We start from the raw sequence: 20,215 nt of genomic DNA, 5'->3' as shown, positions 1-20,215 counted from the left end.
AATGCGTAACAGCTGCAGAAAAACATGTCACTTTTTAAAGGCTATGTTATGATATTGAAAATAATTCCCCCCACAGCATTTTATGAGGTGTAATACATTACCATCAACCTGTAATCCATGTTCCCATTGCGTACACAAATAGAAGTAGTATTACATCAGGCTCCATATTCCTGATTGGTTAGCCTACCTCCAACCTTGTCACCCCGGCCTTAAAATATAAAAAAAGCCTATAGCTGATTTTGGCTTTGTTTGATCTTCTGCACTGGGAATTGGATATTTCATTGAGGGTGCTTAGTTGTGGATGCCGAGGTCTTTTGAGTAAATGCTTGTTTATTTTACCACATGATTCTGTGGCTCAACTGGAGGACCAAAGTGCCACCAAGGTCATAGTTCAGTTCTCAGGGAACACGGTTACTGATAGAAATGCATGCTTTCTTTGAACTGTGAACCACGGTGGAGCATCTGCAACACAAATAAATTGCACTCTGTAGGCATGACCGCTACGTCATTGTAAACAAGTGTACACTCTGAAATTCCTGAAAAGTTTCAGTTATTTCTAACTGTCCATATATTGTTCATCCTTCAATTTAATGCTGTCAAGACTATACGTTTCGGAGTCAAACTTGCATCGGCTTAATTGATTTAAAAAATCCTCCCCGTCGCGTCCTGGAGCGTAATGAATTATTCATCTTTCCTCTCTTTTTACAGCACCTAGTGTTTGTGGAAGTAGGCCAGGTTAATTAAGATGTCCCACGCCAAGGTCATTCCAACCTCAACACACCTAGCCAAAAAAAAAAGTCCCCTGCTCGCTTCTCCAACAGGGCTTGTTCTTGAACAGCTCCTCATGGCATTCCCACCTCAACCATAAGCCCCCCCCCCCCTCCCTGCAAAAACCACTCCCCCTTCCCTCGGCCCACGCTGTTACCATCTGAGATGGGTTCTGTTGCCTGCGCACGTCGCCTTGGAGCTCACCCCAGTTCACTTCCACCCCCTGCCATGGCGAGGAATCTGTCCCATGTCAGCATACGCTGTGTTATCAGTACGCGTCGTGTCACCAGAATGGAACACCTCTGTGACGACTCCTCCGGTTCGCCTGTCCTCCTCTTCAGAAGGCCTCCAGCTCGTTTCCCCTCCCGTCCCCGCCCACCCACACACAGGCAACGATGTGACAGGCAGCATTGCTCATGTGGCTCCTGGTCCTCTGTGGTCCCCCTAGAGGTTTTCTCCAAATTAGTCATCTTACAGGATGGGGGTGAAGATTTTCATTGTGCTAAGGGGCTAATGGAGATGTGTTGTGGTGAGGGTGTGTGTGTGTGTGTGTGTGTGTGTGTGTGTGTGTGTGTGTGTGTGTCTCTCTCTGTGTGTGTGTGTCTCTGTGTGTGTGTGTGTGTGTGTGTGTGTGTGTGTGTGTGTGTGTGTGTGTGTGTGTGTGCGCGTTGTGCCCCTTAGTTTCTTTGTAGTGCAGGGTAGTTAGACAAAAAGATGAGCTGTCAAGCCCAGTTCTTTCCTGGGTTCCCTGCGAGTGCCGGGCTGAGCCTCCTCCAGAACGTGTTTATCAGTAACGGTGTCACGTTCGACTCCCGTCTGCGAAAGCTGGCAGGTTTGCCGTGAATGCGGCGACCTCGACCTCTCAGCTCAGAGTGTGCTTTGGTGACTCCTGAGCCCCGCTGAGAGAGGGAAACTACATTAAGTAGAACGTTATTTGTTTACCAACTGTCTTACTGTCACTCCTTCTCTGTCTCTTTCTCTGCCTTTTTCTGTCGCCCTTAGCCACACACACACACACACACACACACACACACACACACACACACACACACACACACACACACACACACACACACACACACACACACACACACACACACACACCAGTTTGCTTTGCCCAATTCTGTGTCTTTCATCGTACCTAAACTCTGTAGGGCACCTCTTTCCCCTGTTCCACACCTTTTAGTTTGTCTCTCTTTTAGCTCAGTTCTATATGTGCCTGCTCTGAATATGGCTTAAAAAAATGACATCATCACCCCTCCCACCCCAGCCCCAAACAACTGAAAATAGCACACATGTATCGATGCGCATACACACCGAACCGGAAGCCTTTGTCCAAGGTGACTGTCAGCCTATGAAATGGAACTCATCTCACAGATATATCATTGCAAGTCGAACAGCACTGCAAGGGCGGCCCACGGTGGGTCACAACAATGAAACGCTCAACAGCCCGGCGGGGGGGTGGACACACTTGGTCTGTCATGCAGAGAACCACCCCCCCCTGCCCGGCAGCAAGCTCTGATGATCTAAAGCAGCACAGGATACAGGCCCTGCGTTCATGTAAAATGTCTCACTGAACATCCCAGTCTCGTTTGCATTTTGCATACATTTGTGGAATTTTATATTCATAAGAAAAAGAATGTGGGTTATTTTCAGAGTAAAGGTCAGGAGATGGCTCTTTTGGAGAAGGACTTAAGCCGATGCTGCTGATTCAACTTGGTTTTCACCGAAGGCCCCTGCTGATAGTATATATCACATATCACATATATCACATTGTTGCATTGCTCAACAAAGAACAACGTTTTATCCAATGTCTACAGCCAGAAGGTATTTTGCAAAAGGTTTTCTTCAACATGATCTGATATGTTCTGATTAGTACCTGTCTGTAATATAGACATAGGACTTTATCGACTCTGAAGAACATACATGAATGGCATACCATTCTAAATCTCAAACCCCATGTTATGAATATATTGAAGTATCTCTAAAATTAGGATTAAGAAAATGTCAAATTGTGGAACTTTAATTTGATAATGTGATAATAAGGTAATGGGATTACATTCCATTTGCACTATAGTAGTCGTCTAGACAGGATATAAGGTCATTAAGATCACCTCTACTGGTATTACCTTGGACTCTATAAATAGCTGGGATATGTTAGCCTAGCTAATGTTATCTCACTCTAAAGTACTGTCAATCCCGCAAATGATTTTTGAATGCGTGAATGTGTTCAGGCATGCCAGGCTTCATATAGAATTATAAAGTGAAAGTGGGAGAATGTGGTAAATATTGTACCTCAAATTAAGTCTGTGATTTTTTTCAGTTTATGTAACACTTAAAATACTTAAATCTCACCTGCTTGGGTTGGCGTAATATTCATGACAAACTGCATGTGTGAGTTCTTAAAATAATTAATAGTGTGAACATATAATTTTCCTGTTTTTTTCAATGCAGTAGAGGGGAATGTGTTTTTCTCTGTAATTGCATGCGTGGAGAGTGAAAATATTACCATCGGTCTCCTAAGTGTGCCTCTCTACAGAGGGAAAACACCGCAATAACACAGAGTGAAGTAATGGGGTTAAAGTCAGGAGGACTCGGAAGTGGTGAGAGAAGCGCAAAGGGACTCGCTCAACACCCTCATGGCCTAAGTGTGTTCCCAAATCCTCTGTGGAGTCTCCGACGACCTCTGCTAGGCCATTGAAAAACGGCACCATTTCATCAAAAGATCATTTTCTAAACATATTTTTCTTGTATATCCCTTACTTTCAGGACAGAAGATGTACTTTAAAGGCATATCGAGCACAGGGGGGTTTTAGTTATCTGAATCCTCTATGTGATGCATCAGTGTGTTCGGCACTTAACGGCCTGGTGGGGATTTAACTCACAGCCTGATAAAAAATTAAACTGTTTGCTCAGAGCGTGGTGTGAAAGACGTGTGTCATGGTTTCCTGTTGTGGGAGCTGGTTTTAAAGCCACACACAACATTGCTGAATGTGCTATACTTAGCGTGGGAAGGATCTACTTTATGCAAAAATTATTCGCGGGGTTTTTCAACACCTCTGTGAAAGGGTCCAGCTTCAGGGCACAGACTCTGGAGCATGCTATGATAGACAACAAATCGCACTCCTTTGAAGCACAGCAGTTCTTGACCTCTCGTAACCAGCAGCTTAAAAGGGAATTGTCAGCAGGGGGAGTGCATTCGAAGCAACAAACCCTCTTTATACAACATACTCTCTTACATGGGTCTCTGTGCCATCCAGACCTCTAGTGATTACTAAAAAATCCTCTCTCTGTTTTGTTGTGTGTCTCCTCATGCTTCTGTGGTAAGCTGACAGCATGGGTCACTAAGACCAGCCACGTGCCTGTGGTTTTGAGCTCTAACTGAAGCATAACTGAACAGCTGTGCAGGCCCAGACTGGTCCTCAGAAAACCTCTATTTCTCTCATACCATCACCACAAGGGTAGGAGCTGACTATAGTGGATCTAGCCCTAATATGGTGCAGTTTTGCTGGATGCCGTTTTTGTATTTCTTTAATCCTGCCTTTTTATTTTTTGCAAATATCTGAAAATCTGCAGAATTCATTATCTCAACATGAAGACTTTCTTCAAAGCTAGTTCATGTGTTTATTGCTAGTTAATTTGCTTTGCTATCAATCAAAATCCCTTCTGTGTATTTTTGTATCATTCTATTTATTTATACTTTTGCCCTGAGGTCCTCTATGATGCTATGGAAATATAGACACTGTAAATACTATCCGTTGGGGATATACCATGCTGATTCAGAGGACTGCTTACCAGTTCCTGACAACCGGTAGAAATCATAATGTAGTCGTATATAGTGTAGCAGCAGTTGTTGGATCAGATGGACCCTACACAGGTAACTAAATTGGCTTTGTCTTTCGTCGTGTGGAACCCAGCAGTAGTTTATCTCCATCTTCAGTTCCAAGCCTGATGACCTGAGCCACTTTCCCACACCTGACCCACATGCCAGGTGCTGTGAGATACCCCTCTCTAAGCAGATTTTATCTGCCTGTTTCACAAGTACCAGCATTTTATTGTGAAGTGTCAAACACACACACACACACACACACACACACACACACACACACACACACACACACACACACACACACACACACACACACACACACAGACACAGACACACACATACACACACATGTACATACCACAAAGGTTGTTTCAAAAGGAGCTGTGCTAGGACTTTTCTCACGGTGGCCTGGTGCAGTTGTGAGCAGCTTTTCTGGTCACTGAATTTTCAGCGGGTGTAGACACTCCCTAGGCGCCAGAGGACACAAGGTCAAGGTTAAAGACAAGGCCAAGGACCCAGTGTCGTCACAAGGTCAGAGAAGGAAAAAGCGTGTGTGGATCTTGCGGCTCTGCAAATGGAGTGCTGTGGGTTATTAATAGCTTGAGAACATCCCCATCCTCTTGTGTGTTGGCAAGGCCTAGTGAGCCTCACTGGAGACATCTGCGATCACATTAAACAAGCGAAACACACCGATCCCCTCCCCTCCCTCCCTCCCTCCTGTAGGTGGGTGGCAGAAGGAGGCAGAGGAGAAGGAGAAAAGAAGGGGAGGAGGAGGAGGAGGAGGATGAGGAGGATGAGGAGGGCTGTTTCCCACCCAGACATTAACAAATCTCCCCGGCCCAGATGTTTCACATGTGAGAGAGCCACACAAAGACCCTCATTGGAGACTTGTGTTAGGAACAAGTGGAAAGTTGTCCTCAGTGTTTCCTTTAGAGCTCTGAGAGAAACAGACAGAAAGGAAAGAGAAGGTGTGTGTGTGTGTGTGTGTGTGAATGTGTGTGTGTATGTGTGTTTGAATGTGTGAATGTATGTGTGTGTGGGTGGGTGTGTGGGGGGGGGTGTGTGTGTGGGGGGGGGGGGGGGTGTGAATGTGTGTGAGAAAGAAAGGGGGGGGGGGTAAAGATGAGAGAGAGATGTTGTTCGTATGTAAGAGATAGAATAAAGTCTTTGAAAGGCATTCTTGTCCTTTCCATATGTGAGTGTATCTCTTTCAACACAGGAGAGGTTTCAACAGCACCCTCATCTGACACACTTCTCCAGACATGAACTATGCTTTGATGCCTTGATAGCGGGGTACAGCAGATGTTAAGTGAATAAGTGGTGTTTGCAGTGGGTGATGACAGTTAGGCTGCACATCCGAGCCGCCACTTGCACATGGAACAGGAGCTTTGTCACACTAAGAACGCCTCTCTACTGTTTTCTTGTATGTGAAGACCATGATAAGGGGGTGGGGGACTGTGGCTTGGCTGAGTGGTTTTGGTCAAGTTCTTTGCAGTGAAAACAATGTCTGGTCTTGGATGGATAGGTATACAATTACACTATAATTAATCATTCAACACAAAAAACAACAACAACAACAACAACAAAAATTATATATATATATATCGCTGTGTGGTTTTCAAACCTCTCTATCAATCTGCATTGGAATTGCAACTAAATTCACCTACATTCAATTTGGATGTTTGCGCTTCAGTGACCTAGTTCTGGGTTTTTTTAGGGGACGGGACGGCTGGTTAGACGCCATGTTGACTTGCTTCGTCTTTTGTTCACCTGTCAAGGCTGGGAGCGGTGAACTGTGAGCAGCTGATTAACATCCTGTTGCCTCACCTCTGATTCGATTCCCACCACTGATTGCACTTTGCCATGCCTGGGTGAGCAGGTCCCCTCTCTAAAGTGGGGAGGAGGAGGTGGATGGGGAGGTGCGTAGGGATCGAGTGTCAGACGAGGTGAGGTCGATGGGTTGGGGGGGTTGGGGATTACATTTTTCCCTCGTTGAGAAAACGCAAAAGAAAGTGGTCTTGTGCTACGAGCCTCAGCTCCAGCCCCTCTGGCAGCTGTTTTTCAAGATCAAAGACTGACACTTATCATATTCCATTTGTGTAAAGCTGTTATCACCTGACCTTTAAGCGGTGCTGGCAATTTGTGGGCAAATTAGTTCTATGGGGAGCGGGCAAGGGCTCTATTATTAATGTCATGGGGAAACAGGTGCTACATGGCTAGCATGCTGAAGACATGAGACAAGGTAATGGCATGCGAATGAGCAGTCAGGTGATTAGCAGCGCCCGAGAGCCTGACAGTTTGGGAACACTGTCGGAGAGAATCAACGCTAAGACCATCAGCTTGAGCTTCTGTGTGAACCAACTTTCATAAAAAAAAGTGGGAATCCATACTGTTTCCCATGGTGATAATGATGTTGCAGGCCCATGCGTTCATGCACTTCAACTGTTATGCAATTCGAATAAGTATCCTGCTAAAATGAATGAAGATAACGAAAATGTGAACGATGTGAGAGTGAAGCTACTTCATTCTGTCTCTCCACAGTGGGCTGAAATGTAGCCTAAATGTTCGCCCGTTCATTCCGGCAGATGCTGACTGCTGTCCCTCTGTCCATTATGATTTGACACGATGCTGGCCTCTGTTGTGCAGTGGTCCCCGTTGCGTGCTCTGCAGTGCTGAGAGCCTCTCATTACAAAGCTTGTCAGTATGGAGTGCTGTGGAGAGTAATGGCCTTCAGGGAAGAATAGAAACAGTGGTCTCTCCCCTTGCAGAGTCTAGTAGTGCGGAGAACAAAATGAGGGAACACGATGCAATTTGGAATGACTTCCCACAACACTCTTAAAATGCTGTTGCAAAAGAGAAGTTAGTTTTTTCCCCCCCGCTTGTTCACTTCTCAGAGCTTGACCTCTGGTCTCATGGGGGCACAGGCAATTCTGGCACTTGTGACTTGGGGAACACATTTGGGGAGAGTGTGACGATGTGTAAGATTTGTCTGGTCCCACAATACTAGATTACCCGTAGAAAATGTGTTCAGACATCTTGCTGGCAAAGTGTTTATACCTTTCACAGCACAAAATGTGCTGCAGTGGTTGCTTTTGTTTTCAATCGATTGATATGAGGTTCATGGCCAGTCAAATCAACCTCTTCACATGGGTGGAGACATTTCAGCAATAATGTTGGCTTTTAAAAAATGCTACGCTGTGAAAAACAAAGACAACACCCTCCTCATATTGTGCTGCACCCTATGGGAGTCCAATTATGTTGGGACTTGTGCTCTACAAGATGCTGAAAGCTTTCCACAGTTTCCCCAGTGCTTCAAACCAGGTGCTGTCACATTGGCAGATTAGTAGATATTGACCTCACTCTGCTTGTTCTGTGTCATCCTACAGATCCTCAGCTTGCATTGAGATTTGGTGACTGAACTGAATTGACCATGTCTGTGTGACCTAGACGAGTTGAGGTTTAGTGCAGTGGACTGTCATTTTGCAGAAAATCCTTTCTCGGAAACATGCACAGATCTGTTGATGTAATGTACCTGATTAGCGGCTATGTTCATGTATTATGTATTATATAAAAGTTGATCCATGTTCACTCAGGGAGCCAGGGAGCCAAAATACCATGCATTATGCATAACATTTGTATAACACCTCTTACTGAGCAGGTCAACTATGAATGTAGGGACCATCAAGAGGCCTTCATCTCTGGCTTTGTCTCAGTCTCCTCTAGAGTGACAGTCAAGCAAAGATCATGACTAAATTGTCTCGGAGCTTTGAAATCCTTTAATCTCTCACTTCCCCTTCATCTACACTGATTAAAGTGGATTTAACAAAGTGAAATCAATCGGGATCGTGTCAGATTTCACTGGCATTCACCTGCTCAGCATATTTCTTGGAAGGAGCAGGTGTTTGTAACACCTCCGTGTCCTACTGTACTGGACTTTTTGTAGTAGCTTCTAACCCCAATTATCTGATCTCCAAAGAGGTTGAGGGAATATTAAGACGTCCCACGGCATCAAAGCAGCGAGGGAAGAGTGAAAACCTTGGCCTATATTTTGCTCTCTCTCAGTCAAAAGGGGAAGTTTAACATATAAAAGGGAGTTGCGCTAAGTCTTTCATTGAATACTTTTTTAATGAGACTTTAATGTGTGGGTGTGCGCTAGGGTTATCAGGGGCCCAATACCATAGTGGCCTCTGAACATGTAAGTGTGTGTCTGATAGGGGTGGGAATCTCTTGGCACCTCACGATTCGATTCGATTCCGATTCAGAGGTCAACGATTCGATTCTAAACCGATTCTTGATTCTAAACCGATTATCGATTCTAAACCGATTATCGATTATCAATTCTAAACCGATAAAACGATTATCGATGCATCCCAATTTTTAAAACATTTGAGTTTGCTACTCAGAGTCTGCAATAATCGATGCCGCTTGCATTTCAACACAAAATGAATGTGTAAAAAAAAAAAAAAAAAAAAAAAATATATAATTTTTTTTTTTTTAATTAAAAAATCGATTATGAACTTTTCTGAATCGAGACAGAATCGTTCTAGAGAGAATCGAGAGAAATCGAAAAATCGATTTTTTTCCCCCCACCCCTAGTGTCTGAGTGAGTGAGTGTTTGTGGGTTTTCAACAGCCCCATACCAGGGTGGCTTCTGAAAATGTGTGCGTGTGTGTACGCAAAAGCCTAACACCAGATTGGTTTCTGAAAATGTTACGTTAGTGTGTAGGTGTATATTTGCAACAGCCTAACACCAGAAACACCAAGTGTCAGATGTAAGACGCCTCAGGGCTCTCTGATGACGTGTGTGTGTGTGTTTGTGTGTGTGTGTGTGTGTGTGTGTGTGTGTGTGTGTGTGTGTGGTATCGTCAGTGGACTCGTTGAGCGCCAGCGTGTTTCTGCAGCCCAGTGGCCAGTTCTAGTCGTCCCTCTCCATTATTGAAAGAAGCTGCAGTCACAGTACAACATGTCTGCATCCTCAGCCAGCGAATACAGGTCAACTCTGCAGCAGGACTTCTGAGTCTGGCCTCATTTCCTCAGCACCAAACTAGGCCAAACCAGGAACTTTAGCACCCAGTGTAAGGAACAGAGAGAAGATGAGCACAGTGGGGAAAAAAAATTAAATAAAAACATTTCTAGAAAAGACTGTCATTTGTACCTTACTTGCATTTTCACCCTTTTTCTATTTTCCTTTTTCTTCTTTTCTTTGCCTATAAGCAAAGGGGTTGCTGACGCGGTACTGGTGTTGGTTGTGGTGGTGGCAGGGGAATAAATAAAAGCTGAATGGACGAACAGCCCCAGGGAGAGAAGTTTGTGGAAGTTTATCTGCAGGGAGAGGGGATTAGGGTCTGCAGCTGCCTGGGGAGATTATGGTCTGTGTCAGAGGGATTACTGTCCAGAGAGGGACACACATGGCCACAGAGCACTCTGCCTTTACGTTCACACACACACGCAACCCCTCCCCACACACACACACACACACACACACACACACAGACACACACAGACAGAGAGGGAGACAGAGACAGAGAGAGTGAGAGAGCAGCCATGCCCCGAATGGGAGCTTAATAGATATCACATCCACATGGAGAGCTCTCTTCTTCCAGGAGCCGCTGACTCATCTGGTATATTTTCACACCGCCGATACTGCTGCCTCTGCAAGGCCGGCTTTCGTTGTTCTTCGCGCTCATCCCCAGACATGCCGTGGGTCGGGGGGGCCTGGAGATCTGCAGTGGCAGGCAAAAAAAAACAACTCATAAAAACAAAGATGATCTTCAAAGACCCTGCACACCGAGTTCTCCCAGTTCCCAGAAGCTGGTTTCCTATTCTCAGCTAAAACCATCCATTATGTCCAGGTATTAATCACCCTGGGGGCCCTGGTGCAGTAGAGATGTGTGGAGGCACCACTCGCGTTGTTGTGGGCCAGGCTTCTGTGTGTGAGGCTAGCGGTGGCACGCGGCTCTCCCGTGGGATGTCGGGACGATGCATTTGCCCTGCATGTGGCGTGTGGCGTGTGTGTGTGTGTGTGTGTGTGTGTGTGTGTGTGTGTGTGTGTGTGTGTTTGTGTGTGAGAGAGAGTGTGTGTGTGTGTGGCATGTTGGGAGGATTGCGTAATGCTCATGGGTAGCCAGCATGTGCGTTGGGCTCTTCATGAGGGCAACAGATGGGCACAGGAGGTCAGTCAGCAGTCACTTTCACTCCCTCTTTTTCTCTCTCTCTCTCTCTTTCTCTCTGTCTCTCTGTCCTTCTTTCTTTCCACGGCTCCACAAGTTGGAGGGACAGCTGCCCAAAGACGCCACGCCACGCCATGCCGCTCCGCGCCATGCAACTTAGGGGTGGAGCTCTTACCAGCTCAGAGGGGCAGAGAGCAGGCACCTGCTCAGTCCACGCTGCACAGTACACTTCCGCAGTCCACTCGCTCAAATCTCCCCTGACATGACAGGCAATCACTGGGATGTTTAGCATTAGTCTGTTAAGGATAAAAGGATAATGTTGCACCAGAACTGTGAGTATTTTAAAACCAAGTGCGGAGACAGAATATTTTTGACTTGTTTGTAGTGCCATTGTTAACCTTGGATTCTTTTTTTTTTTTCTGATCGGGCAGGTATGAAGACACCCCTGAGCCCTACGCAGCTCTTTGATAATGGTCGGTTTTGCTTCCCGTACGGGGCTTGCTTGGAGGTGAAGGAGGTGCTTCAAGGCGACGGGCAGGCAGACATGCAGCTGCAGCAGGAGAAGAAGAAGCTGCTCTTCTCCCTGTGCGAGGTGTGCAACATCCAGCTCAACTCGGCCGCACAGGCCCAGGTCCACTACAACGGCAAGTCACACCTGAAGCGCGTCAAGCAGCTGAACAACGGCGAGATGCCGCCGGCCACCTCCACCGGGCCGCTTCTTCCCAGCCTCACCCTCACAACCAGCAGCTGCAGTTTAGGCTGCATAGGCAACACAGGTAAGGCCACTCAGAGTCCAACAGCCTCTCTCTCTCTCTCTCTCTCTCTCTCTCTCTCTCTCTCTCTCACACTCTCACACACTCACACACTCACACACTCACACACTCACACACTCACACACACACACACACACATACACACACACACACACTACTCACTGAAAGATAGCATCTCTTCTCTCCCACAAACACACCACGCACACAAAGACACTCACCCAGACACAAACCCTTACATGCTCTCTTGCTCATATACACATTCTCACACTCACATACATACATAGCCTACTGTACAATACACACATTCTGTCTCGCTCTGACACACACACACACACACACACACACACACACACACACACACACACACACACTCACACTCACACAGGCGATGACGTGCGTTGTTCCCTGCAGGCATAAACAGGAGTGATGGTAATGAGGGATGAGTTGGCATTTGTTTGTGTGATTTTACTGCTCCGTTTAACAGACTTTGCTCAAAGGTCCTGTGTGGTTATTTTGTAGGGGGGAAAAGCTGAATGCAAGATAAACCAAATAGCACACAATGGCAAAGGGGAAAACGGTCAATTATTTATATGCATTTGTGGTGGGATCTAAAAGGAAATGTTTAAGATATGCGGAGGAGAAAGAGTGAATATTTAGAAGCCCTTTTGTCTCAGAGAGGAATATATGAGTAGGGAGAAGAGCTCAGATCAATGAAGCAAGCCATACATAACAGTTGTTTGTGGGAAAGAAGCCTCACAAGATAAACCAGACCCCTTGCTATACTGACGGGGAAAAATGGTCAATTATTAATGTGGATTTTCCTTGGGATGTGGTGTAAAATGAAAATTCTGAGTTAATTGTGGAGTGTTAAATCAGTGAGTCTTTAGAGACCACAGAGACTCTCACCAGCTAATATGTGAATAGGGAACACTCTCTGTGGAGTCCCTGTGGATTTTGTTTTAGTAAAAAGCCACCCGTATCTGCACTTGAATCTGTTTTAATTTGACTCTGGCACACAGAAGTAAATTCAGCGAGGAGAAAAAACCCAACTGATTAACCTGCATGGCTTATTCATGTAATGAAGGGCCGTCTCAGTGCAGCGCTGAGTCGCCGGCCAGGTTTGTGGCCGACGTTAAAACAACTTGGCACTTGTTTTGCCCCGTCGCTGTGGAAATGTTGCGTTTACCTGACAACGAGCGGCGAAGGAACAGCAAACGCTCTGCAGGCCAGTGGTATAGCGTCGGCGTGCCAGAGTCGTGTCAAGACTTTACGCAGTGACTAAACTCTCATTATTCGCATGGAAAAGTAACGTGCAGGCGCAAGACACTAGGCAGACTCCTGGCCTTGTCCCCCTACCTCTATCCCTACTCCCCCCTCCCCCTCCCTCTATCCGTACTCCCCCTCCCTCTATCCCTACTCTTCTATCCCTACTCTGCCCTCCCACCCTTGGCTCGGTGGAATAACATGCCGCTGTTTGTTTTTAGCTCCGTCTGCGTGACAAAAAAAATTACAAAATGGAAATTTTGATCTCGTGCTTGAGGTTCAGCGGGGCAAAACGACATGCCCTCCACAGCAGACTGTCACCGCTAGGCAGAATTATGAGCACTGATGCGCCCTTAAATGCGGTTGCATGTATTTTGGTTGTTGGGATGTTGGTTGGGTTAGATAATTTGACGTGTAAAGTGAATGGATGTGACCTTCTTTTCTCCCTAAAAACATAGCAACCCTTGTGACCGTGGAATGGTAGCAGCAGTCCATCTATCATGGCAGCAGCTTATCTTGACTTCCGCAGTGGAACAGGAGGGGAGTAAGCGGGGGGTTGGGGATTGGAGTCGGTGGTGGTAGTGGGATGGGGGGGTCGGTCTTTGGCCTGGTCCTAACAGCTGCTGCTCCTGCTCAGACCTCAAGGGGTTTAGGTGTGTGTGTGTGTGTGTGTGTGTGTGTGTGTGTGTGTGTGTGTCTGTGTGTGTGTGTGTGTGTGTGTGTGTATCTGTGTGTGCATAAAGGGGTGGGAAGCGGGTCAAACCTCACGTGGCCTTGTCCTGCATTAGCGCTGGCCTGGTCCAGCGGTGGAAGCAGCAGCAGCAGCAGCAGCAGCAGCCCTCGCTGGTGTGCCGCCCAGCCTCAGTAAACAGCAATTAGAGGGAACAGTGCTCCGGGCGTCCAGTCGCAGCGCAGCTCATGCGCAAAAAGCCTTTCATGCTACAGCTATCATTTAATGCACTACAGACCAGTCACAGTGTTTTACTCTATTGTGACATGGGGTTAGTGGGCTGAAGGACGTGTGTGTGTTTGTTTATGTGTGTGTGTTTGTGTGTGTTTGTCTATGTGTGTGTGTTTGTGTGTATATGCATTTGTGTGTCTGTGCAACTTTGTGTGTGTTTTTTTTTGTGCTTGCGTAAAAATAGGGGTATTATTCAGACCACTAACCATAGAATTGAAGGTCAGGCAGAGTGAATTCATGAAGTGTACCGTGGGTTGAGCATATACATGGGCTGCATCCTGGGAGCCTCACAATCCTGATAGAAAATGGCCCTATAGTAGAGCTATAGTTTAGCATCGCAGCACTGATACTGGATACAGTGTGAATATAGTCTTAGATTTAGGGCCCTAGTTTGGCGTAAAAAAACTGTCTATTCTTTCTGGACGGGTAAGTCCATCGATACATTTTTTTAAAAACCATCATTGCCCAATTCTGATCTGGCAAATAAGTATCACGTTCCCTTTACTGGAGAAGTGGCACATTATGCCTACATATAGCTATATTAGCAAGGAAGCAGGAGCAAACCTGTGTTATGGGTTTTGGATAGCCTCGACGTTAACATCCTGACAGGCTTTTATAAAAAAAATAGTTTTAAAAGGTTAAACCCCTGTAAAGACTCATAGTAGAAATAGTCTAATTTGTCCGACAGGAATTAAATGCTCAGTCAGCAGTAAATAAATGTCATCCCAAAGATAAATACACAATAATGACTTTTCTTGTTATTTCTATTCATATGTTGAGATATTCATATGTTCAATAGAAGAAGAAATGCTGCACCACAAGAGCTCATTTCCCACAAATGGTCTTTTTTCTTGGCGTGGCTGCAACGGAATACGGAACTGCATTGCATTTAGGTTGGTCCAGATCATCAACATAAACACTGCTCACAACCTCCCATATCTTATGCACTCCCCATTCATGTAGGCTAATGGTCACTGCGCCATATCTTATGCACTCCCCATTCATGTAGGCTAATGGTCACTGCGCCATACCTTATGCACTCCCCATTCATGTAGGCTAATGGGCACTGCGCCATATCTTATGCACTCCCCATTCATGTAGGCTAATGGTCACTGCTGCTCTGGCATTTTATGCATCAGGTCATTTCCAACCCTGCGCACAGTCTTAGAGAGGAGTCCGTATATCTGAACATACAGTCACCAGTAGCCTCGAGTTATGCAAATCAAAGTGAAAGGATGACACTAAGAAAGGATGACACTACACCAAGATGACTTGAGGGCAGGGGGTGGGAGTAGACAGGAGATGTGGATGGTGGTGGGTGGATGTGTGTGGTGGTGGGTGGATGTGTGTGTTGGTGGTAGACGGTAGATGTGGATGGTGGTGGGTGGATGTGTGTGTGGTGTTGTGGGCCGTGCAACTCCAGCCCCGGTGTCCATTTCACTTAAAATTTAACAAGGCTTGCTTGCCTTTTCTTTTCTGTAGTCTGAGCTGGACATATGTAATTACAGCTGGCTCGGAAGGTGTTTAGTCAGGAGGAAGAGAGGGCGCGTCGATTCTGTGCTCGATTAACTTGGTAGGGGGTCATTTTGGGTCTTCAGCCAAGGCCTTCTTTTTCGCTCATTCAGTCTGTATAGGACACATCACTCCATAACTGTGTTGTACTAAGGTGCATTTTGTGATGTTTGGATCCTTAAACTGTGCCGCCCGGGACTCTGTGATTGTATGCTTCAGTAGTAGTATTGTTGTTGTCCGTCTGAAGGCCACTAGATGGCAGTAGTATCATCTTCAAGAGGAAAAATACTCCCCTGTGTGGTGACAGCAAAAACAAACCTGCTCAGGTTCCTTTATGGTGAGATCTGAGGCGTTCTTTCCCTCCTTGATGTGTATTTTTAACAGCTGATGTGATTGTGCATAATGTCTGCTGAAGTATTTGAAGGTGAATGAGTCAATAATCCCACCGTCTATTTCTCTGAGTCACCGGAGAGCTTAATGAAGTGCTGTTATTTATATCGGCAAAGAGCTTCTAAGATGCACTCGCAGTGTAAACCCGTAGAGAGCATGGAAGCATTCTCCAAAAACCCCTCTCTCTTCTGACACCTGATTTTGGACCTAAATCAAACTCCCTTTTTTGCCAGAAGAAGCTTTACTTTAATTATTCAGGTTGTTTATTTGATACAACACTCCCGAGTCATCTGCTCATATTCCCCAGGTTATCTCAAAGGTGTTCTTTGAGCAGAGCGGAGTGGAGCAGAAGCATCTCTGCTGGTTTGTCTTGATGACTGTAAATGGTGGTGAAATCCCTGGTGACATTCTGATGGCGCCTGTTTAAAGTTTCAGATGATTAGAAGCCAGAGAGGCTCCTGCGTCGTGAGGTGATGCCTCGTAAGAGCTGGCTACTTCTTGTGTAGACACATTATCCTGAATATTTTACTTACTGCCGACTGCTCTCTCTCTCTCTCTCTCCCCCCCTCTCTCTCCCTCTCCCCAGCCACTAAACCCCTCAGGTTGGAAAAAAAACCTGCACTTTGAAAACACCCATTTTATTCACACTCTCATTCTTTTATACACACAAACTCTCCCGTCTTAGCAACAGAAAATTATGCAAATGCACATATCCCATTTTCTGTCTGTGCGCAACGCCGCACAGGTGATTTGCCGTTCAGACGGCATCAGAGTGTTCGACCGAAACCAGGCACCAGGAGTGGGGGTAGGGGTGGGTAGGTGGAGGGTGGTGGGGTAAGGAAAAGGTGGTGAAACAAACAAAAAAGCCACTCCCTTGGGCATTCCCTCTTGCCCTGTCGCTTGCCCATTTGCAGGCCATTGCCAGAGATAATTGGACTACCTCACAGTGCTGGTTCACAGGAGAGAAGCTGTCTGTCTGTTGCAAACACGTGTGCAGAAGGATGAGGGGTGAGGTTGGCACGAGCGCGGTCCTCTGGGACAAGGGGGCACGGCCCCCTCTGTCGTGTGGGCAGAGGGCAGAGCCGTGCTTCTGCTGTGCTGTTTGTTTTTATTTACCAGCCTCCTTATCTTCATTTGCCTCAGCCCACTGACATTCTCCATTGTACGGAATGAGGGCAGAAAGAGGCACGCATAGGTCATTTTATATGGGTGAATATTCTTTTTTTGGTGAATGTTCCCTTGTGTGCTTAGGTTTACCAGCTGATGAAATTGAATTTGGTGTGTGTGTGTGTGTGTGTGTGTGTGTGTGTGTGTGTGTGTGTGTGTGTGTTTACCATGACAAAAAATGTGATCAGCCTTTCTGTATGCGTACGCCTCTTGTAGTTCAAGGCCTCACTCTGGTAGTGCATTACAGCATACAGCACACACTTTCACATAGTAAGACCAACTACAAAGCCTCACATCTGCAGACAGTGCCTCAGCACGCAACAGAGAGAGGGGAAAAGCAACATTTTGTTGATCCTCTAATACCTTGGCAGCTCAGCCACAATCTCACTCTCTCTCCCCCCTATTCTCTGTTTGTCTCTCTTCCTCTCTCTCATTCTTTCTCTCTCTATCCCTTCCTCCCTCCCTCTCCTCCCCTCACTCCCTGTGTCTCTCTCATTCTCTTTTTCTCCCACTCTCTCTTTTTCCCTCTCTCCCTCTCTCACCCTCATTAAGCAGCTTAAGGTTGGCAGGAGCTGACTTCACTTTCACTGGCGCAGGCTCCAGTCGTTTCTCTGTGCTCACTGCCTAACTCCCCCATGGCAGAGCGGCCTGACCTACCCAAACACTGGGCCCGGTGCCTTCTGCCAAGACCCCAGTCACAACCCTCCACCCATCAAACTGTCCACCCATACATATATCACCAGGCTCATGGTGCCAGCCGGCCATTTATCCAGCATTCTGTGGACCTGCAAAACAGTCAAAGTGTACGAGTACAAAAGTAAAAATGTATGAGTTTTCTTTTTTTTAAAGACTTAAATGGATAAATGATGGCTTGAGTCAGAAAGAAAAAGTGCTAAGTCCAGGAAAAGAGCTAATTCAGGCATGTTGTTGGGGGGGGGAGGTTATGTTTCATATTAGACTCAGTTTACCTTGGCAATGTATGTGCATTTGTAATCAAGACCCCCCTTGGCCATCTTGATTGCATTTGCACTAGCTGAGTGCTTTGCTGACTAGCGTGCGATTGGCTGTTGGGGGGGGGACACGTTGCGGCCCTCGGCCACATTGGTGGGGGAGCTCTCTCCGCCGGTGCGTGTTTTTAACCAGCGGCATAATGAGCGAAAAAGGATGCAAAAGCCACTCAAGAGGCGCGTGACATTTCATTATCGGAAGGTGTCGGCTCTTAACAGCGGCGCCGCCACCTAGAGGCTTGTGTTTCGCCGTGGCCCTGCGCGGAGTAATCACCTTGTGCGTCACGCCTGTCGCCTTGGACATATTTTCTTCTCAAGATGCCCGTTGCCCGCGTACCCATCCAGCTCCATGTCTCCCTGCTTTGTGCCTTTTCAGCCCTCAGCCAGAGCAACACTAATCTGAAGATGTTCAAAGAGGGTTTCTATTTTTTCTTTTTTTACTCTATTTTTATTTTTTGGTGTTTGATTTCAGTTTCAATCTTGGCTCTGATAATGTGTGAGATGCTGCAGGATTAGAAAAGCACCAAATTGCCATCAACTCAAGTGTGCTGCATGTGCAGTCTTAAATATCTTTACGGCGCTGTAAACAACCAGCGCAAAAAAAAGGACGAGCAGGTGTCTCCACACCTTCAAATGATGACTGGATGAAACCATGATATCCGAGGGTTGACATTACCCCGCGGCTCGAGCGCTGTGCTTCGGTTACGCGTTGCATACACGTTACGTATGCTGTTTGGCAGCTAATGGCTGCTTTCAGTGCCCCCGAGCTTGCGGGGGTTTATTGGATGACTTATGCGCTCGCATTGCTCTAATCCAAAGCGCCCATTTACCAACGAGTGTCAGCTCAAACAAGCCACTTTCCAGTTCATTCCGTCGACCCTGATGGAGGCCCTTGTCTGTCTGATGCTTTCCTTCTCTCTCTATCTCTTTCTCTTTTCCTGTGTATCCCTCTCTCTCTCTCTCTCTCGCTCTCTTTCGCTCTCTCTCTCTTTGTCAGTCCTCCTCTCTTAAATTGCCAATCACACTGATTTGCAACTGCCCCTGTTAGATGGAAATAAGCCTCCCTTTGAATGTGTCATTTCATTTGTATCAGTCATCAATGTCACCCCGTTGCAATGACTGTGATGTGAAAAGGAAGAGTCACTGCTCGCCCATCTCATGACAATGTAGCATGTGATTTACCCATTCAAAGCTCTCGGGAGAGAGGGGAGTCATTTATCAAAATCCATTCTGCTGGTCGCTCAGTTGGTCCGTATGAGATACGGCGGGAGAGGCACAAAGACATTGAGACGGAGAGAGTGAAAGGGGGAACAAGTGAGGTAGAAGGAAATGGTGAAAGGGAGGGACAGAGAGAGAGGGGGAAAGAGACAGGAGGAAAATGAGGTATTTCCTTCTTGTGTTCTCCTTTCTCCCCATCTTGCCAAATGTGTGGTCCGTTCATTACAATGAGTGTCAGAGCCTGTGAGCGAAGTTCTCTCTTTCTCTGATTCTCTCTCTCTCCTTCCTTCTCTGTCTCTTTTTCTTTATCTGTCTTCCTCTCTCTCTTCATCTCTCTAGCCCTTTGCTTTTTTGACTCCCCCTCCCTCCCTCCCTCTCCCACTCACTCCCTCCCTCCCTCTAATGCTCACACTCCATACGCTCTCTCTCTCTCCCTCCCTCCCTCCCTCTCTCCTCCTCCTCCTCCTCCTCCTCTCCTCTCAAATGGGTGCCTGCGTGTGCCCGTCCTCTGCTAGAATGCTGCCAGAGTGTCAGGGATTTCCATTGAGAGAGGAAATGAGGCGGCATCAGGGGAGCTTTGGAGGCGCATTGATCCTAAAGTGTATTGTCACACAGATGATAAGGCACAGGACTGAGCATCTATAGCTCGTCACGGCAACAAGGAAAAAAGGAGAAAAAAAAGAAACGCGTGTGTTCCTGGATTCTGTCATTTCTCTCTTCCCCTTCTATTTCCTTTTTGGTTGGCTTTTTGTATATTACCTTCCAAAAAAAACAGAAACAACAACAACAACAACAACAACAACAACAACAACAACAGCAAAGAACTGTGTCTGGTGGTGACTGGAAAGATTTTGGTTTGTGAAAATGTGGACCAGCTTTCTCAGTGGAGGTGAGCATTGTGACTGTCTTGTGTCTCTCTGTGTTTGTACGTGCGTGTTTGTGCATTCGTGTGCGATTTTGTTTGCTGTCTCCGATTCACGGTTTCCTGCTGTGCTTGTTTGTAGTGTAACAGAGGGCAGATTGCTTAACAGTTTGTAGTTGCTGTTGCCGGCTGCTGCTTTTTTTTTTTGGCCACTGCCATGAGTAAGATTACCAAGACAGAGATGGTTCCCAGTTACGCAGGTTGTCCAGGCATAAGGAGTAAACAAAACATGCAT

At 46.5% G+C, this 20,215-nt stretch overlaps 1 protein-coding gene across 4 annotated transcripts in view; it reads left to right on the top strand.

The window, feature by feature from the left end:
- The window catches only part of znf385b (zinc finger protein 385B), a 78,884-nt gene that overhangs the window by 8,688 nt on the left and 49,981 nt on the right, over positions 1 to 20,215 (top strand). For 3 of the 4 annotated variants that reach the window (XM_031586279.2, XM_031586277.2, XM_031586273.2), the window contains exon 2: positions 11,199 to 11,543. In XM_031586279.2, the coding sequence (XP_031442139.1) occupies positions 11,201 to 11,543 (343 nt within the window). In that variant the 5' untranslated portion in view covers positions 11,199 to 11,200. Of the gene's footprint in view, positions 1 to 10,864; positions 11,100 to 11,198; positions 11,544 to 20,215 lie in introns of all 4 variants that reach the window. The other variant, XM_031586269.2, reaches the window with a different exon arrangement.

This window comes from Clupea harengus, chromosome 2, assembly GCF_900700415.2.
Source record: "Clupea harengus chromosome 2, Ch_v2.0.2, whole genome shotgun sequence".
NCBI lineage: Eukaryota > Metazoa > Chordata > Actinopteri > Clupeiformes > Clupeidae > Clupea > Clupea harengus.
The sequence above is the reverse complement of the archived record's forward strand: the minus strand, read 5'-3'. Positions and strand labels throughout refer to the sequence as shown.